General features: G+C 36.3%; 1 protein-coding gene across 3 annotated transcripts; it reads left to right on the top strand.

Annotated features, from left to right (window-relative positions):
• The first annotated feature begins 257 nt into the window (after positions 1-257).
• Positions 258-27351, top strand: hdac11 (histone deacetylase 11). Of its 3 annotated transcripts, XM_042734054.1 has the most exons (14): positions 258-483; positions 937-997; positions 1193-1341; positions 1814-1914; positions 3125-3151; positions 3530-3646; positions 9384-9426; positions 10331-10407; positions 11160-11222; positions 17418-17514; positions 19507-19685; positions 20642-23797; positions 23928-24003; positions 26353-27351. In XM_042734054.1, the coding sequence occupies exons 2-12, from the start codon at positions 963-965 to the stop codon at positions 20879-20881; spliced, it is 1128 nt and encodes a 375-aa protein (XP_042589988.1). In that variant the 5' UTR covers positions 258-483; positions 937-962; the 3' UTR covers positions 20882-23797; positions 23928-24003; positions 26353-27351. The 3 variants fall into 3 exon arrangements, with proteins under 3 accessions (XP_042589988.1, XP_042589987.1, XP_042589989.1); XM_042734053.1 differs by having other exon boundaries at positions 20642-24003; XM_042734055.1 differs by lacking the exons at positions 3125-3151; positions 23928-24003; positions 26353-27351 and having other exon boundaries at positions 259-483; positions 20642-23635.
• The last annotated feature ends 647 nt before the right edge of the window (positions 27352-27998 follow it).

Genomic DNA, 27998 nt, shown 5'->3' with positions numbered 1-27998 from the left:
AGGATTAATATTCAATGTTTTTTTATTTATTTTTTATTTATTTTGTACAATAACCAAGGTGCCTTGATTCACTCTTTGATGCCCAGGAAAACGAACAAAATACTGTCTCTCATGATCTTTTATACCAACGTCATTTTAATAAATATTATTGATGGATTATTGTTGAATAATGAATTTATGTTGTCCGTATTCATCTCGTTTAACTCTTACAAAAACTAGTTTTATAAATTCTAGAGTTCAGCATTGTTGTCAGTATGACGTAGTAAGGGACGCGTGCGTAAGGAGCGCAGCTGCCCTTCAGGAAGGGAGGAACTACAAGCAGACGATTAAATATGCGCACAATCCTCTTGTCTGCAAATGTTTAAGAGAAACAACAATACTATCCATTAAGAGGATTGTTGCAAGTGTTCTGTTACTAATAAAAAACGCCAAGACGACGAATAATTCACCGTAGAAATAAGAGAAATATAAAATGGCTAGCAGGTGAGTCGTGCCGCTTTCACATTTACAGCAATTTTTTTTTCCAAGCAAGTCAAAAGGGTCCGGCTGTATCTTTCAACGAGTATTTTGCACGTCGCGTTAAGTCCATTTTGTTTATCCGGAGACTTCGGGAAGGATATTCTAATGCGAAAATATTCCCTGCACAGTTGCGTCTTCCAAATTACTAGCGCGCCTGCGCAAAGCAGGCAAGGCAATCTGGGATTTGTAGTTTTTGCTGTTGCGAACGTCAAGGATAAGTTTTATAATACTGAACGTAAATAAATAACGATGTATGTACATCATTGGCAACAATAATGGCATTATAATATAAGCTATCTGTATACGAATGACAACCATAAAACGCAGTAAATGCTTAACAGAGTCCTCACAGAAAAACAGTGCCACACAGATAGTGACAAAATTGTCCACTAATGCTGTTTTTTGATGTGTTTCAAGCTGAAAATTGGTATGCTGTGGCCACAATGTCAAAAAAAGAAGATTCGGGAGGAAAGAAAGGGTAGGTATTGTTTTCAAAAGTTTACGTGCTGTAATTTTTCCACATTTGTAATATGAAATGAAGGATAATGTAAATTCAGATGACTGTTATTGCAAAATACCTCCAGACATTAATACAATTACCGTTTACACTCTCTTATATGCTGCACACAAGCATGATTATTTGCATTAATGTTACATATTCATCTTTCCACAGTTTTCACCAAACTGAACTTTACGCAGAGGTCCCTGCGACATGCCTGCCTATTGTCTATTCCCCAGAGTACAACATCACCTTCATGGGTCTGGAAAAGCTGCATCCCTTTGACGCTGGCAAATGGGGCAAGGTCATTCGCTTCTTAAAAGGTGTGCAGCACAACTGCAGGTGGAGTTTGCCAGGCAGGCACTCTGACCAGTGTGTAAGGTGATCTATGAAATATGATACAAAAAGAACTGGGGAATCAAAGAGCTGCAAGTCAGTTCAGGATTGGAGGGTGGTGGGGAGGTATAGGTGGAGGGATGCAGAGAAGGATAGAGAGAAGAGCAATCAGTGAGGCAGAGATAATGAGGGAAGCTGAACTCCCCTCGGGAACAGGAGCAAGAGGATGTTGGCTTCTCAGCTGCTGCTGCAAGGTCAGGGGCAAAGTGTAACACTGGCAACTCTTCAGATAAACTAGTCAGCAGCACAAGCTCTTTTTCCTCATTAGTTCACTTAACAGTTGAAAATGTGCTGAGCTACCACAGCTCACCATGTATTTTTAGATATTTGTCAGATACTGTCAGATATTTGTGTTCACATTAGTTGTTGCTTTCATATGATACATTGATTTGTTTCCAGAGGAGCAGTTCATCACCGATGAGATCATTGTTCTAGCCCGGGAGGCCAGTGAGGCGGATCTTCTTGTGGTTCACACTGCGCGTTACCTGAACAGACTCAAGGTAGAGATGCAGTGTCTGCTGTGCCCATGTCCTGTGTTATCACTTCTTTTCCTGGCACCCATAACTCCATATACTGATGGCAAAAGGTTACTATAAGCAATACAAATAGCCAATTATAAAAGCCACATTCTGATTTTCTAATTGGTTTGTCCTTTACCTCAAACCGGCTTGCAATAAAATGCAAATGTACTTATTGTAGACCTTCTATTAGATCAGTGCCAAAAGAAGAATCAATTTTAATCTACCTGTATTATAGCCCCATTATGACTGTGCGGACATTCCCTACTTTATCAAAAAGACATCTAGACTTCTCATTTCATCTCACCAGCAATGAGCCAGTGATGCACAGAGGAAGTGTACAATAGCAAATTGCACTGGATTACTCCGAGCAGGCCTTTATTTCAATCCAAATCAATCAGTTCGCAGTCTTCTGCAAAGATTGCAGTCTGCCAAAAGGCTCTAAAGCACCCATGAGTCAGCTGCCCCATCATGCAGTCTGCACAGTGAGGAAAATTTAAAGGAGCAGTTTACACATAAATGAAAATTCTGTAATTATTTACTCATCCTTGTGTTGTTCCAGAACTTTGAGCTGTATAATAATCAACTACCAAAAACTGCCCTCAAGTGCGAATGCCGAAGTAAACTTTAAATAGTTTCTTGTGTACAACTTCTATGCTTTCTTGTTTTACGGCGTATTGCCCGTTTTTATTATATCAAATTCAATTGTTTTTGCCTTGGTGCTCTGGATTCCGTACAGACATGTTGCTGCTGAAAAGCGATACGGGAATGCTGCCGATCGAGCTTGCTGTAATGAAGATCACGATTAATCAGAAAATCGATATTTTTACCCATCTTTAGCTAGAATGAATGGCGTAATGCACTATGGCATTTTAAGACATCCGTTGTGTAAGAGAACTGTGAAGATTCTTCAGAATTTCTCATTTTGTGTTCATGGAAATGCACGTAGAATCACATGAGGGTGAGTAAATACATGACAGTTTTAATTTGGGGGTGAACTTATTCCTTTAAATTAGGCGTTCGAGTTTCCTGAATCTAAATTTGGTGATGCATGTTTTGCTTCAGTTGTCGCTTGTAATGTAGCTGAGTCCCTCTACTCTCTGCTCACTTATGAAGGCTTATCATTCAGCTACATGGTCACCCTTTAAATCGGCTCTGTGTATGTATTCTCTCTTTCCCTTAATGCATGCAGAACGCTATCTTGGAGGGATCCAGAGAGGTATCTGAGTTCTACTGTGACCAAATCTTGCTTCACACTTCTTCACTCTGTAATATGTATTAGTACAGTCTATTTATCCTGCTTTAACATTTTGCCACCAGTTTGCATTTCCACTAAATTTTACCATCTGCATCAACTGTTTTTCACTCCCAGAGCAAGATTGGAAACCTGATGTATTGTACAATCCACCATCATCCCTCCCTATAGCTTTCTGTTTTGATTTCTAGTATTTACAGCATCCTTTTTTTTTTCACAATATCCAAAAAAAAAAAAAAAAGTCACAATATTTGTTAATTAGAATAAGTAATTGTAATTTAGACCCAGAGTAGCACGATCGCTTACCTTGAGAAAATGTGCATGTGATTTCTTCCCTCTCAGTGGTCGCTGGTGGTTGCCACCATCACAGAAATCCCACCTGTCCTGTTCCTGCCCAACTTCCTGGTACAGCGCAAAGTTCTAAAACCTTTGCGAACACAAACGGGAGGAACCATTATGGTAGGTTTTGAGTATCCATTTTACCCAGAAATGTATATGTGGAGATTAAAACATGCCAAAAAGGTCTTTGGAAAAGACTGTGAGACCTTTTCTATTTTAAAAGAAAACATAGTCCCCAGTGGGACTATTATGATCAGAAAAGCATACAATTCATTCGTAAGAATCAAAAGGAAATAAAAATATTTCAAGATTTTAAAGTTTTATAGCAGCCCAATTTCCTTTTATTGTCCAGCAGCAAGACTTTGTATCAATACAATACAAATAAGGTTCTGATAGATTATACATATTTACATACTGTATCAAATATAAAGTCAAAAGAAAATCCTTCAGTTTATCCATCTCGTCTGTTTCTGTAGGTCTTTAGATTCTACAAGCTCTAACAGTTTTTTTTTCCTAATGCTCTGTTTATGCTGCAAGCAAGTAGCACAGAGAAATTTGAATAGAAATGATGTACACATTGCTTTAGGATTTTTTCAGTAGGTTTTGTACAACACCAGGTGTTATACTGCTCGGAGAATGTAATACAGTGAGTCATCATCTTGCTCAGGCTTCAGCTCCATGGAGTATTGTTCAAAGTTTTGCTAGGAAATAGGAACATTTGGTGACAGAAAGTTGTTTGTGAGGGCCTAGTTTGGGCCTCTCATTGGCATAAGTTGAAATAACCTGGGGAGGAACAGCCGGTAGGAAAGGCTCTGAACATCTGTGATAGAGATGCTCGGAGGAGTTTCTCACAGGTAACACAACCACATTAACACTAACAGCCTCTTTTGAAGCTATCATAGAAGCAGACACATTACTTGCTGCTTTTCTGCTTGGGAGTTAAGCAGAGAAAAAAAATAACAAAGGCTGAGAGTGTTACTTTAATTCCTTATGAGTTTTCAACGTTTTATTTCTCTAAGGAGGTTTCTGTTTTTGAATCTTAATAACCTGCTTGGATGTTTGCGCACTTCAGCCCATGACAGTTTTCTCTGTAGGAAATGCTTTCTGATGGTTAAATTGTTGTATTTAAATATTTTATTTGCACACAATGAGAACACAACTGAGAATTGCTACTACTTTCAAGACCGTTTGGTATTTTTACCAAGAAGTGTGTATCACAGTATTTATCTTTAATTGAGATTTACATTTTCTCAGGAAAATGTGAGAGGTGCTTGCTTGTGGAAAATCGCTGCTGTGATGCTAATGTAATGGCAGGGTGAGTCTTTTTGAAACTTCAGAACAACTAAACCAGTTCCTTTAAAAATGATTCACTGATTCGAACAGAATCTAAAATTGTTGAAGCAATAGAGACTGTGTAAATGCAACACAGCAAAAATACATTTAATGGCATGTTTTCGCAAACAATTGAAGCACCTGGGCATTATGTGACCTGTATTACCACCTAAATAATTTTTACTTGACAAAAAAAAAAAAAAAAAAAAAAAAAAAAAAAAAATCGCTAACAAAAAAAAAAAATTTACTTATATTTTATTCATTTTTTTTTCTGTTTAAACTTGTAAGTGCCTAAATGCACTGTGAGTATAAAATCATGTTAACCCAGATTTTTTTTATGGCATATACTTTTATTTGCTTTTTAAAAAAAATGATGGACAAGCTGAATTTTTATGGTAATCAACATTATTCCAAAAATGAATTTTTATGGTAATCAACATTATTCCAAAAAGGCTGTTGATTGAGCTGAACCAAGGAATTTCCTTTAAGGCATGTTGGTGTCAATCTTCTAGCAGCAGTACCATCTCGAGGACGTCCTTCCCTACTTTCTATCCTCCCTGTTATCCAGTGATGTAAATGACTGCAGTAAATTACTTTGCGGTATGCCAGGTGTTCTCCACAGTACATCTGCGCTCTGACAGACTGCACTGTGCGGCAGACGAACTCACGATGAGTGTGCTCCACACGTCCCTCTCAGCCCGAGAACATAATTATACCTCCCATTGAGCCCTTCTCACGGCCTGCTAATTGACTGCCATTTCAGTCAGCAGTCGACAGGCTGGATGGAGCTGTGGTTCTGGTTCGGGGAACATGGGAGTATGTGCGGGCCGTCCCCGTCTTAGGTAGTGAGCAAGGAAGTTCAAGGTTAGACAACATCCGCTGTGTAATTGTGGGCGTTTGGGAGGAATTATCATAATGGGCAGACTCGTATCATTAATCTCTGTTCTGTTGTTGTGGATTTGTTTATTATCAGAGTTTTAATGTGATGATTATGAATGAGATCAGATGTGCACACTTGTCTTTGCTTTAATTGCACTACTTCAGTTACAAATAGGGCGGTCGAGCTTGAGTTTAGAGATGCAGAATGTGGCGGTGGATATTTGTATAAATTGATGCTTTTCACTCAGAGCGGTCGTGATGTCATTTAGGTAGTTAGACTAGAAATGGCACTGATATGAGCCCTGTTTAGATTCTGAAGAGGATACATTTAAAAATAAGCATGGCCCAGAGCCAGTGTGAGAGAGCGGATTCTAATCGTGTCCCAGGAAACTGAGTCATCAATGTCCCAATGTTTTGTAGATTTGTGTTTACTATATACTTGTACACTGCTTAGGGGTCTAGGGAGTGAAATGAAACGCAGGTGGGGATTTGTCAAAGTGTGCAAGTGTCTTTGCATCAGTTGGAAAATGTTGGTATAAATAAATCAATAATGTTTTGCAATGTATTGCATCATATTCCAGCAAAAGTCTAAACAACAGGGATACATTATAGCTGGCATGAAGTATTTCTTAAAAAAATACATTTATAATGGCTGCTGAAAATTAGTTTTTGCCATTACAAGAATAAATGGCATTTTGAAATAGTGTGTATTTAAATTGCAGTAATATTACACAATATTGCTGTGTCTAGTATATTTTTTCAAACAAATGCAGCCTTGGTGCACTTTTCTCCATTTCTGTGTGTATTTATACTGTATATCAGCTGAACTGAATGTGAACTACTGGCCCAAAAATCCATATTTTGTTGAGGCCTGTATAGACATATTTCCATGTTGCCTTTTCGGTTTCATTGAGAGCACTGGATGATTTGAATAAAATATTAATCATGAGTAAATTTATATGCACTCTGGTCCTTGAATTGATTGAAATGATTGCAGACTCAAACTTTTGATGCAGTTTTACTGATGGATACTCTATCAAAAGAAACCCTGAGGAGAGGGAGAGCAGGAGAAAGTTAAAAAGGAAAGATAGAACTGAGTTGAGCTGAGCTGTGCCTCCTAGAAGCAGCTCAGGGCTCTAGGCTCACTGATAACCTTCTCCTTATGCAAAGCCATGCACTGGCTGCAGCCAAGGGATTGAGCTCAAGAGCACTGTGTGTGTGTATGTGTGTTCATATATGTGTGGAGTTCTCCTCTCAGTGTAGCACTCTACTTCATGAGTGACTGAAAGTAGCTTTAAATGCACTTAGGGGAGAGTTTCATGAGTGAACTGGGCTGTATATCAATTCTAGATACAGATAACTGGTCTAAAATTATCATTAGTTGGTATCTCAGAGTGTGTAACAATACAAATTCATAATAGATAAGCAACACAAATCAGAAATAATATTGTATAGTTTCTATTTTATTTTTCATTGTTTGTATTTGTAAAAGGTCTTTAATAGATGTTTGTAAAAAAAAAAATCTCACCAGGACATTGATAATGATACGAAATGTTTCTTGAGCATCAAATCAGCGTATTAGAATGATTTCTGTGTTCTGTGGATCATGTGTCACTAAAGTCTGGTTTAATGGCTGCTAAAAAACTTGCAATCACAGTAATAAATTACATTTTAAAACATTAAATCAGAAAATGGTCATTTTAAAATTGTAACAATATTTTTCCAAATGAAATAAAAATCAACAGCCTTGGTAAACATAAGAGGCTTCTTTTCTAAGCATTAAAAAACCTTAATGACCTCAATGGTAGTGTGTGTGTGTGTGTGTGTGTGTATGTGTATGTGTGTGTGTGTGTGTGTATATATATATATATATATATATATATATATATATATATATATATATATATATATATATATATGTATGTATATGTATGTATGTACAGTATGTATGTATCAGGAATAAAAAAAGCAAAAAATACAAAAGAAATTATGGAAAATGTCCCTCAACATAACCTATTTAAGGCTATACCGCTCTGAATGGTACTGCAGTGCTAAGTACTCAGAGCTTCCAAAGACTCATGGAGGCAACTAGATTACTTTTGACAAGAAGAAATGATAAAAGAAAACACGTTCTGGTCTTGTTTTGAAAGACGAGTGAAAATCTGATTATTATTTCAACAAAGCAGCATCAGGTTTTCTTTTTATTGCAAAACTCATTGGAATGCGCCACTCTTGGAAGATGGTCTTATCTGTGATAGACAAATGGATAACCCTTGCTGTGATATAAGCTCTATTTTAAAGACGTTTCAATGTTATTCCTCTGCCATTAAATGTGTTTCGATAGATTGGATTTCCCTTATGTTCATAATAACAGAAATGCAAAACTTAGATAAGAGACAGATATGTGAATAAAGGAAAGAATATATAAGGAAAGCATTAACAACTAAAATAAATGACTAAACTGAGTGTATTTAAATATTAGAACTGCACTGGCTCTGTAAAAAGCTGCACAAAACCCCTCCTAAACCATTAGCAGACTGTATATGCATAGAACTTCTGTGTGAAGTTGAAAGGATTTATAATCAGAGATGAAAGAAGTTCAGATAATGTTGTATCCTCCCTCAGCTTTAGCGCCAAGTTACTCTGCTTTTGATTCATCCGGCATATGAACAGAATTCTGTTTTTCTGTTCATTTATTGATGACTCGATAGGGGAAAAATGCCAGCTGGAAAATTTGCATTATGGTTTTTCCCTTTACAACGATAGCATTGTCTCTGGTTATAAACAGTCTTTGCATTTACCTTATGCACTGTTGTCGCTGAATCCTCTGTTTTCCTCAGCTGTTGCGTATCTCGATCTGCGGTTTCCATACTGTGAGCAACTTCAAGTGCCCGTGCAAAAGTGAGTGTGTCTTCCGAAAGCAATCTTCGTTGACATGCTTCACTTCGGATTCCGCTGACAAAACGATCACGTAGAGACTCATCCAAACTTGCACCAAAGTCACATTTAGATGCACATTGTTTCAGTTCAGCAACATACTGGGACACAGTTTCATGGGGCTTTTGAACACAGCGCTGAAATCGGAAACGCTCAGCTATTATTAACGGCTTTGGTTCAAAATGGGCCTTCAGAATGTTCACAATTTTCTTCAAACGTTTTATCCTTTGGCTTCGCAAGCTGAACCAGATTCCGTAGTAATCCATATGTGGACGCTCCCACAGCACTAAGCAAAAGTCGCTACTTGCTTCGTATCATCCACATCATTTGCAATCATGAACAATTCCGCTCGTTCAATATATGCAGACCAGGACTCATTTTCCGGTTTATACTCATCCAATCTTCCAACAAACACCATTTACTCTCACACATAACACACATCGATAATATCCTGTTATATATTCACGAGGCCAGCAACCAAATGCTATCAAACATACTTTACTGGTGTTCAGATCACATATTGATTACATCACATTTCACACGGGGTGCAAATTACATCACGTGATTTAAAAAACCCTCTTCCCAGGCATAGGAACCAATGACTGCTCATCATGCATATATACACATTATCCCAAATACACCACAGAAACCATGAAAGTAAAGTGTTCTCTCTCCTTCTCTCTCTCTCTCTCTCTCTTTTCTTACCTAGGCTGGAAAGCTGGCAATGGATCGAGGATGGGCAATAAATGTGGGTGAGTTCTCTCTCTAATGTTCCCAATCATCACTCGAAAAACAATTGCCAAGAGAATAAGTGCATTCTACTGTGGCTTATGAATTTGCTGTGTTCCCTGCATATTTTATTTCATCTCAGACAAACTATTGATTCTCAAACATCCTGATATTACTTAGTCACAACAAATTCCCTCTAATTTTGTCACCATTCAACTGACATTGAGTGGAAAGGGGAGGGGGGGGCAAATAATATGTAATAATTACATAAAATAAATAATATTTTTATTATTATTATTTAAAATATATTTTTCAAATAGTCATGTTCCACTGGTGGACCTAGACTCTTTAATATTAAGATGTAACAGGGTTGTTCTCTTGGTTACTTCATTCAAAATCCCCCAAAGATGGCTATGTATCATTGAATTCACTATTCTATTCTCATCCTCGTTTCTGAAGAAAGTGGGAGAAAAAGCGTGGCTCCTGCTAGCTCAGCCATTTCCTTCTTGCCGCTGAGAAACAGAGCCACTCTTTGCCTCTGCATTGCTAAACATTAATAGACAACCGACGACTATTCATTCAAATGCACCTGTTGTTCTCTGGAGGGTGTTGCACAGTAATTGAAAGGTGTGAATCAGCAAGCGGGGTCGTGTGAATAAGCAATAAATGCTAATCAGCAACCGGCCCGCTCCTGTAGAGGAGCTTCCGGAGTGCAAAGTCATTTAATGAGGCTAAATGTGGCAGGTCATGAGAGGACAGATCGAATCTGTTGCCTGAATGTATAAATACGATCCTAATTAAAAACTAGTCTTTCAATCAACCTCATTTTGTGGGAACATTCAGATGGAAATCTTCTGATGGCACTGTAATACAGACGCCATTTTTATGCACTGAGCTGTTTTTAAGGCTCTATTCTGCTTTATGCAGGAGGAGGCTTCCACCACTGCTCCAGTGACAAAGGAGGAGGTTTTTGTGCCTACGCTGACATCACACTAGCGATCAAGGTGAGATGTTTGCATCAAAACATTAGAGATTGCAAAATGGGCCTCTATAAGAAATGTATTAGTCTTCTAAAACAGTGGTAAATAATATGAATGAATTATGAATAACATGGCAGTTAAAATCCTTGACCAGTTGCTGACTGAAATTCTGATGACCAATGTCAAAATCTAATATTGCTGAGTGAATAGTTATTTTACTCAACTCTTTTTATCCAAATTCACTTAAAAATATATTTTTATTACTAAATATGAAAAATAATGCAATATATGTAAACTAAAGGAATTTTGCACAAGGAACTAAATCAGGTGATTAATATAGTGTTGTTTTACTAATGTAACTTTACCACTCTTATTCACCTGCTGTAACATTTTTACTTTATAAATGAGCATTTTTGGGTTGTGGATTTGCTTATTATATTCAGTACAGTTGCCGTTTGGTATTGTTAAGAAATAATATAATTTTATTCTGTTTTAAGAAATAAACAGATTAAAGATAAGCGGATTTCTTGCATAAACATGTCATTAAACCTTTTACAATCCAGCCTCTGAGTTTCCTGCACATACTCATGGGTACAGATATCATGTTCGGCATCTCTGTACTATCTTTTTACTGAAACTCATCCATTGATTTCTTGTTTTCCACATTCATTCCACTCTCAGATTGTTGCTATGTCATGAGATCCACAAACCTCTCTGCAATTTGTTCCTCTGTCAGGCACAACCTAACTGCCTCCCTTGTGTGTTTCCCTCTGCAGTTTCTCTTTGAGAGGGTGGAAGGAGTTGCCAGGGCCACCATCATCGATCTAGACGCCCATCAGGTGAGCAGTCCTTTTCCAACTCCACTCTGTCAGTCAATGGAATTGACGCCGTAGACGAGATAATACCCTCTTTTTGGAGGCAAAATCAATGATTCTGCACTCTGATTACTTGTATGCAACAGCTTCGACCCTTCTGTAGCTGAAACATGCTTTCTTTTGTTGTCATGACTCCGTTAGTGTTGGCTGTTGAGTGTGTCATTAGGATGATTGCCATGGCGATCACTACTCAGTGTTAGAATTGCTACATTTTTGAGCTGTCAAGTGTGTTATGATATTGTACATGCTCTTATAGTGTGTAATGAGGTAATGGCTTTTTCTGTAGTTTAGTTCTTTTACCAACTTACAAGAAGTAAGATATTGTCAAACTCATTTTTTTTTTTTTTTTTTGCCCTTAGAATTAAACAGACTATTTTTGTTTTTTGTGTGTGTGTGTGTGGGGGGGGGGGGTATTTTTTTGCTATGTTTTTAAGACATCTATGCATCTACTTTAAGACATCTGTGCAAATCTAAACACATGGGTGGTTAAGCTTTTTAATTATATATAATGTTAAAAAAATAATTAAATATTACCAGAGATTCCTAACATCTTCATTCATGGCTTCTATGGCCAAATATTTTTCAGTACTGTTTAAACTTATTAATAAATAGTGATTTATTTACCATGTATTTTATTACTTCAGCCATCTACGTGTTTTGTACTCCAAATATATGTTGTTGATGTAGACTTCCATTCAAAAGTTTGGGCCTATTAATATTTCACATAATTGTGATTATTTTTTGAACTTGAAAGAATCCTAAAAAATACATATTAGAATACATATTAGAATAATTTCTGAAGAATCATGTCACACTGAAGACTGGAGTAATGGCTGCTGAAAATTCAACTTTGCATCTTGTGAATAAATTATATTTTTTAACATATATTGAAATATTAAAGAGTTTAAATTGTAATAATATTTCACAATATTATAGTTGTGACAGTTCTGACACTTGCAGTATGTTTACAAAGTAATGTATAACAAGCTCTTATTTGAAAATAATAACAAATATTTTGCATGATGTGACCCCTTTAGAGACCAGATATGAATATTGTAAGAAGCCACTCTGTTGGTCTTAACAGCAGTAGAATATTTCATATCCAGTGCAGTGTTGAGACTGTAAATTATCCCAATCATTAATCAAATATGAACCTTCTTTATCATTCTCACTAAATTACAGGTTTTATGATGTAGACTTCACATGGATATCAGCCATATGCCAGTCATTGATTTATCCTTATCATCTTGATTTTTGCTTGGTCACAAGTGTGTTTATAGGCTGGCTTACACACTAATTAACACCAAAGCAGCTAAGCACTTGTGAGAATGCATGTTCATTGTGATCTAGCTTCTCTCTGTGGACAATGGGGACCTTGAAGGTGAGCAGAAAATATTTGGTTTGACGTCATGGTCACCCGAGCGAGAGGAGAGCTGGATGAAGCAAAAGAGACAAGGAAGTGCTTGATGAGATAACAGAATGAAAAAGAGAGCTGTCTCACAACCAAGGACTCTGAGGGAAAGAGTTGAATTAAGAAGCAGAGCTCTAAATGGGCAATCAGCTACAAAGAGTTTCAGATGACAGCTGTCGCACTCATCACTTCTGAGACATCCGTAATTCTTTATGTTTCAGGTTTTCAGTGAGTTAATATTGGTGCTTTATAGTTTTTCAAGATAATTTGAATCAAGAAAGCAAAATATATGTCACCTTGTCACCTTCATCAGTGAAATATCTTTGCTTAAAAAAATTAAATGAACTGAAATTCTTCCGTCAGTTTTCATATAAGATGTTATGGTGAACCATGGCTGTTTCATTTTATTTTATCTCATTATATTTTTATCAATATGTCATAAACTGATCTTCTAGTAAAATGACTTCTCTCTGGTACTGTGTGCCGGAACCCTGTCCCTTTCTATTTAGTCCGCTTGAACCCTGTCCCTTTCTTACAATCGAGCAGAGCAGGTGTTAAAATATTCATATATTTAACCACAATTGAGTAATTTTTTTTAATTATAATGATAATTGTGATCACAGTTGTTGCCTTAATTAGTGATAAACTTATATATCTGCTATAGAATTTTAAATTAAATTATATTTGGCTGTTTTAAGGCTGTCACCCTCTTGCCGATAAGCAAAAGTTTGTGTTAGTTGCAGATCTGTCAATTAATAATTCACAATAAGTTTTTCATTTATTTACTTATTTATTTGTTATATATATATATATATATATATATATATATATATATATATATATATATATATATATATATATATATATATATATATATATATATATATATATATTGGTATTATTAAATTGTCGTTCCAAATCCGTAAAAGCTCCGATTGTCCACAGAACACAATTTAAGATATTTTGGATGAAAACCTGGAGGCTTGTGACTGTCCCATAGACTGCCAAGTAAATAACAGTGTCAAGGTCCATAAAAGGTATGAAAGTAATCGTCAGAATACTCCATCTGCCACCAGACGTTATATGAAGCAACGGGAACACTTTTTGTAAACGAAGAAAACAAAAATAATGACTTTATTCAATAATTCCTTTGTCAGCATTCTCCTCTGTGTCTCTCATTATCACTGTATGCTGTGTATGCTCTTCTGTGTCATCCATGCCACAAGGATTTTGGGATAGAGTATCCCTTTAACATTTTTGTGGAAACCAAGTTTTATATATATTTTTTTAACTAAAAATCCCCATTGTTGAATTATAAGTTATTTTAAGTATGTATTTACTGTCACTTTTGATCAATTTAATGATTCCTTGTTGAATAAAAAAGTATCAATTTCTTTAAAAAAATCTTAATGACCCCAAACTTTTAAACAATAGTCATTATATCAGCCAGCCAATTCAGTCGAATACTAATCTTAACACATCATATCCTTCCTTTAATGAGTGTAAATCAACAGGCTTCCCTTAAATTTGCAGTTTATTGCACTCTCCTTCTTAATGAGTCACCTCCTCTGCTAATTAGCCCAGCCTATTAATTAAGTTCTCATGGACCCAGGAGCTGTTGTTCCTGATAATTTTGGTGCTACAGTAGCACATAAAACTGTCATAAGCATTTTTAAGTGTGGCTTGATTGTAATTATAGTCTTTTGCTCATCGACTAAGCCAACAAGATCAGATCAATACCATTGCCGGGTGAATAATTCATGGAGGGCCACAAGCAGAACAAGGGTGGGAATCTTCACGTTGGCATATAAATGTACCTGAAAGCGCTGTCTCAGCTGGGTTTAACGGCTGTGAAAGTATCGAGAGGGGAGACATTGGCCGTTAAAGCTCCAATTAAAGGCTTAAAGTTATGACATGTAATAGTCTCTGTAGGCGACAACAGTTGCATATATGAATTCATAAGTGTATGCTAATAACCAGGATTATCTGCACAATGAGATGTCATATTAGGAATCAAAGTACTAAAAGCAGTTGTTAGCAACCCTGGAATGTTACATTCCCAACAATGACTTAAAGTCAAGTCAGAAGTTTCCCTTTATTTTTGGATTGTTATAAGCTGTTTATGTAATAAAGTTGCAAAGGCTAAAGTCTCAAACCCAAAGAGAAATTCTTTATGAAAGTTAAGACTTGTCCAGGCCTTCCTAAAATGCCTAATTTAAACACTCCCCCACATGTCTACATCACTGTGTGGAAAGATTTTCATAACACCTCCCAAATGTTTAAGCAAAAAAGAAGGCGTAACTTTTATTCTAGCTGTAGTATTGTTGCCACCGCCACCATGTCCTGGAGATGCTGTGGCCCTGTGCCTAATGGCACCCTAAACCCTCGCCAAATATGGTAAGGGGCGTAACATTTCTGTCACACGCTTGAGGTATTCGGCCAAACACAACACACTGGGTAGCTGGCCAAACAGACCACACCACGCTTTTCAGAAGAAGAGCTTTTGAAAAATCGCGTCACTGCAGAAATGTGAATGTGCAGATTAAGTTGCTACACTACTGACTGTATCTGTTAAGGGGGTTAACTTGTCTAAAAAAATGTAATGAGGGAAAAAATATTCTTTTTGACATTTGTATCGATGAGTTGGAGAAGTGACAGGGCATTAAGAACCAAGAAATGGCCTGAGCTGAATTCATACAAGGATTGCTCTTATTCAGTGTTATTTTAGTGTTATTTATATGCTGTTATTAAATATATTAAATTATATTTATTATTTATTAAATATAAAAAACTTTGTGTAAACTAACAGAAATTATTTTGAATACTTTTAGTTAACGATGAAATATCAGCAAGCTTCCATTTAAGTGCCACTGGAGCTTGGGTAATATTCACCAGGCCACATTCTGTGTAATTCGTCAGACATCAATTTCCCGCTCACCTCCAAGACCTACCTCCAGGCCTTATTTTGCTGCAGAATTTATCGGTCAGTGACTATGGGGATTTACAAAATAATCCCAGCATCTCTTAGCATCTTTCTGATTCTGTTTTAATAGTTCATGACAACGTAATATCTTCATATATCCAAACAGCATCTCTATCACCTGCCTGTAGCGAACTAAAGAGGGTGAATCTACATGAAAACAATGAAATGGTCCATCTGACATTTCCAGCATGTGCTTATATTAGTAAACAAGCCGTTGGGCGTTCCAGTTCCAAGGTGATTGCAGACTTGATCTCTGATGCAGAAATACTGTACCTTCTGTCCTTTGGTCTTATAATAGCATAGACGCATTAGATAATATTACCGTTCTGTAATCGTTCACCTCTACTAGAGACTATCAGTGCAACTTAAGGGCTGCTGCATGTTCAGTAATCACTCCTGTATATATTATTAATGTAAGCTGCCTGTTAGATTTCAGAGGACCAAACTCAAAATTGCTACATGGATATCTTTTTGCCAGCAGCAAGGTTTTGCTGCTTGAGTGCACAGATGGTGCAGACAGGAGAATGTGAATGTGTCCCTAACGCATGGTTCATAGTCTCGTAATTGGCTAACGGTCGCTGTGAGCTGAGAGACAGGGCTGTTTTGGAATAAGGGGCTGGAGTCGTACACATGAGTTGTGGGCCTTGCAGCAGTTTTAAATTAAAAGTGACAATAGCCAGACGCTGTACGTGACAGAAGAGGAGGATGGAATGAAGAGAGATGGAAATGTTATGTCTTCAGAACACAGAGCTCAACGCTTAGCAGAGGAGAGCTACGGAAAAGCTAATCTTCGTATCTCTCGCTGTCAGTCATGCTCAATTTCAAAAACAAACGCAGTTGCACTCGCATTGGACGTGTAATACACTCTATTATAGTAACTATTGTTGACAAGCTGTTTCGAGATTTTTGTGAGCTGAGTGAGTGAACAGATTTGTAAAATACATGAAAAACATGTTGTGAAATACATATCTTTACCCAAAATGTCCTGCCGTCTGTCACCATGGGATACATGGAGATGGAAAAAGAATTGTTTTATTTTTGTTGTTTTTCTACAAAAATAATTTTAAAAAGATCATTTACTTAAAGCAAAATCAAGTTTATTAATTTTACCTGAGGAACTTTCTAATGAAAATTTGTCTTTTACTGCCGTATTATTATTATAATTATTATATTTTTTATTATTAAGGGTGGAATTGACACTGGGGGTGATTTTGATCATTTTGATAATGTGTTAAAGGAAGATTATTATATTATTCACAAATTAATAATACAATTATTTTGTAATTATCGTTTACATTTTTACACATTTTTACTTTCCAAGAAACACACTTGTTTTATGGTTTATTCATTGTTTTGAGAATATATATGTTTTTTTTTTTTTTTTTTTTATGGAAAACAAGACATATGCTTTTTTGCCGCATTTAAGCTGGGATTTCACCCACTGAGTTCTGCAGATTTCCACAGATTTGAACCCTTATTATTCTTTGCATGCTGACTTATTGAATATTCTTATTTAATATAGTAATTTCAGCTCATTGTAACACATTTGGCTGTGTTAAAATCCATTATGTAGAGTTCAGCAGATTTTCTCCTAAAATCACCAATCATTTTTGTGTTAACCACTAGACCATACATTTATTTAATATATTTAATGCACTGTAGTAAGTGAAACCAGCTGCAACATTAATCTTAGTTGTAGTTATTAGTCCAAAACCAGGAATCCACATAATATGAACTTACATTTCCTCTTTGATGCATATTGCAGGGAAACGGCCATGAGAGGGATTTCCTGGAAGACAGACGCGTTTACATAATGGATGTCTATAATCGCCACATCTATCCAGGAGATGGATATGCAAAGAGTGAGTTAATGTGCATCTGAGTGTGTAAATGGGGATTTGAAGTGATCCTGATTATGTAAAGATATCCTGTCCCACAGTGATACGAGAAGCCGAAGCGATTTGGATCATGGTTATCTGACTAATTTAGCCTGAACTTGCTCGTTATTTGCATATCTATACAAATTCACACCTACACACATTCTCAAATAATGGCATACTGAGGTGAAGGCAGATGAAAGGAAATAAAAGAATGCATGTCACCCTTCTGACAGTTAAGGCTTTTGCTCTCCTACAGGGGGCAGTGTCCTGCAACCCTCATGCTACTGTACTTGTACTGGATGCTTGTATCTTATTTTATTATACACATTTCTAGTGTAACCTTAACACCCTTCTTTATATAAAATATAAAGGAGTTTGCATGAAAACAAAAGAGGGATTTGAAAATATTTGTACCTTCTATATACAATATCTATGTGGTCCTTTTTTTTAACATTGCTTCTGATACAAATATTTTCTCACATCTACATGCCAGTATCTGTTACAGTAGTCCATTAAAAAAAAAAGAAGAAGAAGAAAAAAAGACAAAAAAATCAAATCCGTTTCCAACCTCTATTTTATTTTATTATTTTTGGGCTTAATCTATTGTACAGATATCTTAACATTTGAAAGCCTTGGCTTACAATGATACAGTATTCAAATTGACTGTTGATGTCATTGTCATTTGCATACTGAATGGAGATTGGTCTTCTTTTTCTGCCTTGCATGCACTGATATTTCCTTCAGGAAATGTTTTGATTGATATGTTGGATATCAAAGAAACAGCCCATAGTGGTTTGAAGGAATGACTGACAACACGCTTCAACTGGCACCGATATGGTCACGTTATAATCTTCGTCAATTAACGCATCCGTTATTTGCACTCTTCTAACTCGCTCTGTCAAACATTTGAGTAGAAGTGACAGAAATATTGCTGTTCTGTTCAGCTTCAATGCACACTGTGCGACAACTTGTCAAACCTGAGATGATTTCATTAATGCATTTACATACCGTAACCAGCTAAACATAAGGTTTTATAAACGTATAATATTCTGACTTAAACTTCCCCTCGCTCTATTGAAGGTACATCCTGGCTTCTCATGATAAGTTTTACATGGCCTTACTTGCCTTAAAATTTTCATTCATTTTTTTTTCTAAACCATTTTCCTTCTGTGACTTCTCAGTAGGTTCAAAAGAGAACGTACCACCGTTTTCTGACTCTGTGTATTTGTAGTGCTCTCATCTGCCTGGAAAGGCACAAGAGACTAATTAGGTCTTAAAAGCCTCAGAGAAGGCAAGGTATTGTGCTCTATTTGCCTTTAAACCAGGCTTAAATAAATGAAAGAACATCTTGCATTAGTTTTTACATTTTTAAAGTAAATAGTTACTTCTTTTCAGTTACATCCACAGCAAATTTAGTGAGAAAATAAAAAAAAAAACAGAAAAATCCTTAGTGGCTTTCCCCCCAGATTTTATAAGGACATATTCTTTTTTTATTAAAATGGGTGAAACCTGTATCTTTTAAATAGTTTGTGGGTATTTCTTGTGTGGAACACAAAAGTAAATATTTATTGTCGTGGCTGCTGTTTTACATACAGTGAAAGTGAATGGTGGCCAATTATATCAAGCAGTTTTAATTGACTAATGACTTGCATTTTAAAAAGCTATTATATTATTTTGACTTAAAATATAGCACAAATGACATTTGGCCTACCCTTGTCCCCATTTATTTTCATTGTATTGAAGAGAGCAGAAAGTCATACGGGAAAATAAAAAGTCGTATGACTTTTGGAACAGGATGTGCATTTTTGGGTGAACTAACCCTTTTAATAGGTTATTTTAATAGGTTTCTTTGTCCAGTATTTGAGTGTAACTGCTCTGAATTGCTGTTATCTATTCTGTTTGCTGACATTTTACCTCCCTTTGTCTGCAGTTAAGGTGATGAAAGCCTAATTTGTTCTTCATTTTTGACCTCAGGGGCGATTAAACGAAAAGTGGAGCTGGAATGGGGCACTGAAGACATGGAATATCTACAGAAAGTGGAGCTCCATTCAGAAGGGGCGCTGAATGAAATACGGCCTGACATCATCATATACAATGCAGGCACGGACATTCTTGATGGAGACCCTCTTGGAGGGCTGGCTATATCCCCACAGGTACAGCTGTCACTCATTCTTTCTTTCAATCCACTATATCAGATCTGAGACAGCAGGGTTTTGTAGCCTGGTCAGTATACTTCTGTATCAATTATTTAGGATGAATGGGCAGTAGTGCTGAAAAACGTCTGCATTTTGAAGATTTGGAGGGATATTAGAAGGAGGACTTTTTATTAAAATCATATATCATATAGTGTATTAATGGTGACAGTGTTTGATATGCCTGCACATGGGGTTACCCTATGCCATTGTGACCTATTATGCCTCATAAATCAAATGCTATCAGCAAGTTTATGTAATTTTTGTATTTCACTTGAACATTATGAATTTTCATTATTAAATGTTTATGTGAAATGTTGTACTCTGCAAAAAGCATTTTCTTAATTATAGCATCTCGCTATAATAGTAAGTCAAATTCTCGCAAGCACTAACTATAACTTTTCCCTCTGTAAACTACTAATTTGATGCGTATTACTAGTTAGTAAGATAGTTGTTAAGTTTAGGTATTGGTTGGGATTAAGGATGTAGTAAATGGTCATGCAGATACAAGTACTGTATTTATAAATAGCCAATATGTTATTAATAGGCATGCTGATAAGCAACTAGTTAAAAGTGAGAATTGGTCCATATACTAAAGTGTTACCTTTTTTAAATAATCTGCGAAATTTTTAAAAAATTGTGCATTACACATTACTACTTGTTTTCAGATAATTTAAGACTTTATTTCTTGTTTTAAGCAAAAACCTTTCTTATGCTCAAGTTGGAAAATAAGACAGTAAACCTTATTTTACTTAACTCTGAAGAAAGACACCAAATACATTATCTATTTGAACCAATTTGAAACATCTCACATGTGGCATTTTTTAAACTAATTTCACATTGATTTTAAAATTACTCATTACATATGAAGCCATGTTTAACACTTCAATACTAAAATATTCTCTCCCCCCTTTCAGGGTATCATAAAGAGAGATGAGATCATCTTCAGGGCAGCCCGGAGACGAGGAATCCCCATCCTTATGGTGACGTCAGGGGGCTACCAGAAGAAAACCGCCCGCATCATTGCTGACTCCATCCTGAATCTGCACAGACAGGGTTTGATTGGTGAAGAGGCTGTAGAGGGTGTGGGACCCTCACATGTACCGCTCATGATGAGCAAATCTGTGTCATCAGGGGCCACGTTCAGTGCCATTTAAACTCTCCTAATCTTGGACCTTTCAAGTGTGTCAAACACACTGTTCATTTATCTAATGCAAACATTTAGAACTAATATATAATGTTCTGGTCAGGGATCTAATGGTTTGGTGGTTTGGACTGAGATTGACTCAGGATAGTTTTCGATTTGAACTATTTAACATTTTTTGTCATAATTTTGGAGTGAAATTTTGAAATTGGGTAATATTTTTAATTTTTTCATCATTTCTTAAGGGTATTTTATGCAATGCTTGTTTGCACATTACATTTTCAAAGGAATTGTTTACCCAAAGTAAATTCTGTCAGCATAGAATTTCAAAATCCATTCAGTTTATATTATATGGAAAAGAACATTTCTCATTTTGTGTTCCACAAAAGAAAGACAATTTTATGGGTTTGGAATGACGGAATTTTCATTGTTGGGTAAACCATTTTAATTGGTGCCCACAATTAATTGATTTCTTCTCAGTTTCAAATGTAAAAAACAAATCTAAGGGATACTGTACATTAATACATTCCTCTAGAAATCCCCACTTTGAGACCCACACAAGAAAAATAGAGTTGATTTTATTGAGGAATTTGCATCAGCTGCAACACTATATTAGATTTATTCAAAATTAAATTATGGCATTATGAATCAATTTTGGATCCATTACAGATACCTCATTGTGTCGACCTGCTCTGCTATCACGCCTTTAATTATTCTGTGACGTTAAATGGAAGTTGCTCTTAAGACGTGCTTTTGTGACCAGTTGGTTTTAGCAGCACGCAGGAATTCTCATTTGTGTGCATCAGCAGGTGGACCATTGTCAGGCTGAGTGCTTTCTATCATATTACACCTGGCAGGCTTTTGAAATGTCTTCAGGCTGAGGCCGGGCTCTCTCTATTAAGAAATGAAACTCTTCATTGGAGAAGAGACACTTCAGTTGGTTACCAGTGACAGTTCTAAAGCCGCGATCTTGTCTGGCACAATTTAAGAAAATAGTTCCTGTCATCTAGAGAATAAATAGGAGATTTGTTCAGATTCTAAATTCTAGTTTGAAATCTAGATTATCAGATTTTGATTTTGTTTTTGTTTTGTGATTTTATTTTTAGACCTCAGGTGTAGAATAGTCTACTATTTTTAGTTCATTACTCTACACAGATTTACCACTGAATTTGTCACTATTGACATTATAAGCTTTTATTTAAAGATATGATTCACCAAAAAATGAAACGTTTATCATCATTTATTCACCCTCATGTTTTTTTTTCAAATCTGTTTGACTTTTTTTTTCTTTCATGTGGAACATAAGTAGGACATGATAGAAAGAAATATGAGATGGGAGGGAAAAAAATTACATATCGATGCTTTTGTGATCACTCTCAAGACTGGTAATAATATGATAATATGTGGAAATAATATGAAGTTGGAGAAAAAAAACTATACTGTATTTCAGTGCTAATGCAAGTGGATGTAAAGTTTCTTGGGGGAATGTTTTGCAAGTAAGTTTTTCAAGGTGTCCAAAAGAAACGTAAAGTTTCTTCAAAAGTTTTGCAAGTGAACATATTGTTTCTCTGGGAATGCAAAGGTTTTTCAAGATGCACACCAAAGCATTGAATATAACTTTTCTTTACATCTCATATTTTTCCATCACAAACTCCTGGTTTCTACCACTTTGTGTAAAAGAGAGCCGCATGAACATTTTCTAAAGTACCTCCTTTTTTGTTCCCATAATGAGGGTGAGTAAATGAACTATATCTTTTATTTAGTTTTATTTCAAGCTCAAGGCTTGTATTCAGAGGGTTGTCTTTGAAGCAAGTTAGAAGTTGAGCAAGTTGAGTGAGTTAGACGTTTTAGAAAATTGCATGAGCCAATGGCGTGATTTTGGGGCAGATCTATATTTCTGTGTGGCTCATGGCAGATAAGGACTGCATCCATTTTAACATGTTAGTTTTAAAATCTACTAAAATAATGATTATTTATTTTGTGATTTGTTTACAGTGATACCTCCCGTTCCACGTATCATGGTTTGAGACTTAGTGAGGTGTTTACTCTTTTTGGAATGGCAAAATTTGAGCATTATGAATGTTTTTTTAGGTCTTGGGTTGAGGTTATGAGTCTCATATTGCACTCGGGTGCTGGAGGGGTCTTGGTAATGGACACTAATGAGCGTAGTAGGGCTCTTTTTGTTTCCTTTCTTTTTCTCCTAAATGAAAGGCGTAAAAGGATGCGTATGGAGGTCACTTGAAAGACGTGAACCCTTTAGCTCTAGCTAGCGGTTTAATGGATCCCTACATGAAAAGGACCACCATGGTCCTGCTTGAACAAATGACTTTCTGATGAGTATTTCATGTGCATAGGTCTAAATGGGATTTCAAACTTGCCTACTTCATTGGTAACATTTTGTTTTGGTTGATAACCTTGTGTACACCTTGAACACTGAACGTCTTATGCACTTATTGTGGTTTGTGCCACTTTATGAAACATGTATATTCAATTTATTCCTTTGTCTTGAATTATTTTTTATATAAAATGACTTTAATTAGTAACTCATTAATCATATCTTGTCTATTTAAACCTGTTTTTATATATAAAAATACTTAATTACTTGGGTAATATACATTTATACAAATCTATAGAGATGGTGCTTTGTTAACATCTAACAAATGTGCCAAATGTCTTCATATTAGGTTTGTCATGTTGTTTTGTACCTGAAACATTTATTTAATGCTGTTGTAAGAACAGGGAAAATAAATCAAGTCTAACAATGCAATTACCGAAGACCTTATGTTTATTGTATACTATATCTGTTAACACTTCAATGATTTATATGACTTTGTTCCATCAGCATGACATCTTCAAACACCTGCTGGTTTATTGTTCGAAAGCCTCGCCACAACCGGAGAAGATTAATGTCGAAAGCATATGCTGAGCGGTGGGACAAATGTGCTGTATTATTCATCATCTCTGCTTTGAGTCTCTTTTGTTAGTGTGTTTGTTTTGCAATGCAGAAGCAGATATCATCTACTTATACTGACGTTTCAGCATGTGTGTTGTGTTCCCAGGGAATCAGACCCATGACCTTGGCGTTGCGAGTGCCAGTTGAGCTGAATGCCCATGATGTGGATATACTTTCAAAAGGTGAATGATTTACAACCATTTATTCCACTTGATACAACTTTTTTCCAATCTAAAAGCCAAAAACTACACCCACTTCTGTGAGCTTTCCGGTATGCCAACCGTGTGTATGTCCCTTCCGTACTCCACCCTCCAATGATGTCATGAGTTATTTCAGGAGGTGTCTATGACTCATCGATCAAACGCCCAGAGCCCACTGACGTTATGTGAGCTGTCCGTCTGAGAGCTACAAAAGCAGCTCAGATGTCTTTATTCAGACTCCCCATTGCCACCGTTTTACAGGCTCTCATTAATGGCTGCTATGCCCTGTTTACATAGTCAAAGGTAATGAGTGTGGGTCCCTTGTTCCTTACTCTTCAGCCTGATTAAGGACTTGGTTGTTCTTTGAAGGAGAGATGCTAGAGTGGTCTTGACTCATTTAGGCATGGCTATGGGGAAGCTATGAATTCTTGAGAATACTTTTAAGTGGCATTGAACGAAAATGCAATGTTGTTGGATACTAAATATTTCATACTGAGTGCCTGGCGGGACTGTGCAGTCGCATGTGTCTGACTGCATTTATTGGTTTATTTTAATACATTTAATTTATAAACAAAGTTTACAGTTTCACTGTTCAGTCACTCATGGCTTGAACTTTATTATATGCAGTTGTAGAATTGAATTCAGCTTTGGAAACAACCTACAATCTCTGTTGAAGTCTCAGGGGGCTGTTAAAGAGATGTTTGATCTCAAGAATGTGGTGAGGACATTATCAAATTCCATGTGTTGGTAAATAAAGGATCTGTTCTGAAAATTTTACCTTAATTTAGATATGGTGGAACGTCCAAGTTGTTCTTTTTTATGCAGTGAAAGCAGATGGTGTTTTTACTGCCATGCCCCAATAAGGACAAAAAACAAAATCAGTCTAGAGACATTTGTACAAGTCTTTTAAAGCCATGCAATAGCCTGTGTGTTAAACTGATGTAGTCTTTGAACACATTTCACCAGATTCAAAATCACATACACATACTCTCTTTTGTGACAATATTAAAATTTAAAAAAACAACACCAAAAAAAAAATTATAACAACCACAAAAGAAAAAAAAATATCATTGAACCTAAGCGACTGTTGGGCTGTTCTTCACATCTGTCATATTCAAAAGACTTGAAATAGAGTATTTTTATGGTACTTTTATAGTGCTTTTTGTCAGTTTAAGAGCTTGGCATTGTAAATCACAATCCACTTTCTTTATATGGAAAACTCACAGTAAAGAAAATGACAGTGGGATGGAATGACATAATGGTGAGTCAATAAACAAAATATTAATTTTGGGGGGTGAACTATTCTTTTAATATTAGAAATCCACCCTTCTGTAGTTCAGAATTTATTCTCTGGTTCACAATATCAAGAGGAGATGCAAGGCAAAAATTTTAGCGAGATGTTAACTTGGCCAAAAGTGCACAGGCCACTCTCCAGACGAACTGAGGTGGGAGATCTTTGCTCTTTTGCAATTTAACACCTGACCACCATCCATTTCCCACATAGAACGAGATGACACCGTTAAGGAAGGCCACTCTTTCCCATGTTACTCTCTGCAGGCTGGATCAGCTCATCCACTGGTATAATGGCTAACACCCATTGAGCTGTGCATATCGTAAAGGCAATTCAATATAGATGGAAATGAGATTAGACTGTGTTATTAGATCGCACTTTTCCAGTTCAGCTAAGGCAGCGGGTGCCCTGTTACTATTCAAGGCTATTCTGCAGATTTGTCTGAGGGGAGCAGGTGCATAAGTTATTGTGTGCATTCAATCTCTTGTTTGAGGTAAACACATCCGTAGGGAAATATTTTTGAGTTTTTAAATTGCATTCTGAAATGCGCCTATTCATTAAAGTGCTGTCAGTCATTTTAAAAGACATTTCTTGAGCTTTTTGCCCATGCTAAATTTAGTGTGGAGGACAAAGACTGCCACTTCAAAATAAAGAAATCAATTAGCCATATATTTTAAAATAGAATGTATTCCTGTGAAGTCAATGCTGAGTTTTCAGCAGCCGTTACTCCAGTCTTCAGTGTCACATGATCCTTCAGAAATCATTCTAACATACTGATTAACAGTTGTGCTGCTTAATATTTTTGTGGAAACCATGATGCATTTTTGGTTGAAAATTGGTAATTGATTCCATAATCTAGAACTCCTTGATCATTATAAATTTGTGTTTATTTTTGTGTATATTTATTTGTCTTGTGTGTTATTGTTAAATATATTGTGATCAAATATTGCAGTGACAGAAGTTTTAGTTTATGTTTAGCCTTCTGTCTGGTAAAATGACATCTGTGTTTATATGGTTTGATCCTGGGTTGGTCGTTGCAGATTGATGTCAAAGTGATTGAAACTGCTGGGCCTTCTAACTGGGCTTGATGCCAGCTCTCACACATCAGCTTTCAAAAGACAGTCCATCACCCTTGATAAGTGGCACCTGGATGAGACCTGGAGTGCAGAGATTCAGTCTGCAAGAGCTATTATTAAAATCCTGTCATGGGGACTTTCCTGTTGGCCAACAATGTGACGGTAACTTGTTTTCTCCCACATGTCCATAGGTTTTTCTTGTTAGTGTCACTACACCCGCAGGGAACTACTATATTTTTGTGACCTCTTTTAGCGATTCACTTTTTCCAGTAAAGTCCCAACTCACAGATTCTACACATTGTTGCACAATTCTAAGAATGATGCGCAAGTTCTATCAAAGTGTTCGTGTCGCTCTCTCTGCTGGAAGAGCTCTCAACAGCTGCTCATTTTAGCCTGTAATCAAATGCCATTCTCCCCCTCTCCTCACAATGTCTCATTGAAAGGCGAGTGAAGTACATTGAATGCTGGAGATTTCAAGTAGGCTGGATACACAATATTATCTTAGCACATTCTGATGCAAGCATCCTCAATCTATGCACTCTTTTTTAATAAAGTGGGCATTATAAAGCACAAGAGAAATGTGATACTAAAATTCGCAGATGTTAGCCGATCAAAAAAGAGGTACATATACATGTTGGTGTCTTAAAGGTTTTAGACACCTGCTGTAAAGTAAAAAAGACAGTTTATTTAAAAGATTCGGAATTTATAGGTAAAGACTAGATCACGGCTGTTTTTGATGCCAGTAGACAAACAGAACTTGAGTGAAACAAATACTTCATTACGGCCTCTTTAAAATGTTGTTTGATGCCCATTAAAGTCCAAAGCATACATGAAGCCATCTTTTCTATGGACTAGTTATTAATGGTCAGGCATATTTTGATGTTTTCAAAGGGTTTTGGATACATAAACCAGCAGAACACCAGTTTGGCCAAAAAAAAAAAAACACTCCAGGCTGGTTTGAACTAGTCTACTCAGCAGGTTAGATTTTTGGCAGAAATGAATATTATGTCTCTTTTACCATAGTTCCTCATATATACAGTATATATGAATTCAAAGGAGGGTTACAAAAGAAGCGGATCTGAGAGATCCCCTTAAAAGGAAATCCTGGTCCATGTTTCTCAACACCATCACAGCGCTTTCCAGCAGTGACCATTTCCATTAGCGAGACAGTGATGGTGAGATTTTACTCTGCTTCTGCCTTCATTCTGTCCCTTTCTCTCTTTTGAACTCTCTATGCATCCACTTAGCTCTCAAAAAGTGTGGAGAAGAGAATATAGGGAAGGAGAAAAGCAGGATCAAATCATCATGTGACACACATACTCTTTTTTTTTTTTTTTTTTTTTTGAGCTTTAAGTCCCCGGTCTGCTCAGGATTGTAACGTGTTTTGCATTCGTGAGGCAGAAGCAGCTACTGGAAAATGCCAAGGACTCCTGATCCTTCAAAGTAAAAACTTTTTATCAAGAGAAGCCACACAAATTATTTACCTTTTGTGTGAGTGTGTAGATATATTCATAAACTAGTTATTAAAAATAAATAGTCCACCTGTCCATGGAGGTCTATGGTGAACGTGATTTCACCAAGTACAACATGTTCCTGGATTAACATCCTTG

This window comes from Cyprinus carpio, chromosome B11 (genome assembly GCF_018340385.1).
Source record: "Cyprinus carpio isolate SPL01 chromosome B11, ASM1834038v1, whole genome shotgun sequence".
NCBI lineage: Eukaryota > Metazoa > Chordata > Actinopteri > Cypriniformes > Cyprinidae > Cyprinus > Cyprinus carpio.
Note: the sequence above shows the minus strand (reverse complement) of the source record. Positions and strands in the feature narration are given on the sequence as shown.

Coding starts and splice junctions, on each gene's coding strand:
- hdac11 (XM_042734054.1), top strand. CDS start 963: ATGTCAAAAAAAGAAGATTCGGGAGGAAAGAAAGG. Junction 998..1,192: donor GATTCGGGAGGAAAGAAAGG/GTAGGTATTGTT, acceptor ATCTTTCCACAG/TTTTCACCAAACTGAACTTT. Junction 1,915..3,124: donor GTTACCTGAACAGACTCAAG/GTAGAGATGCAG, acceptor TAATGCATGCAG/AACGCTATCTTGGAGGGATC.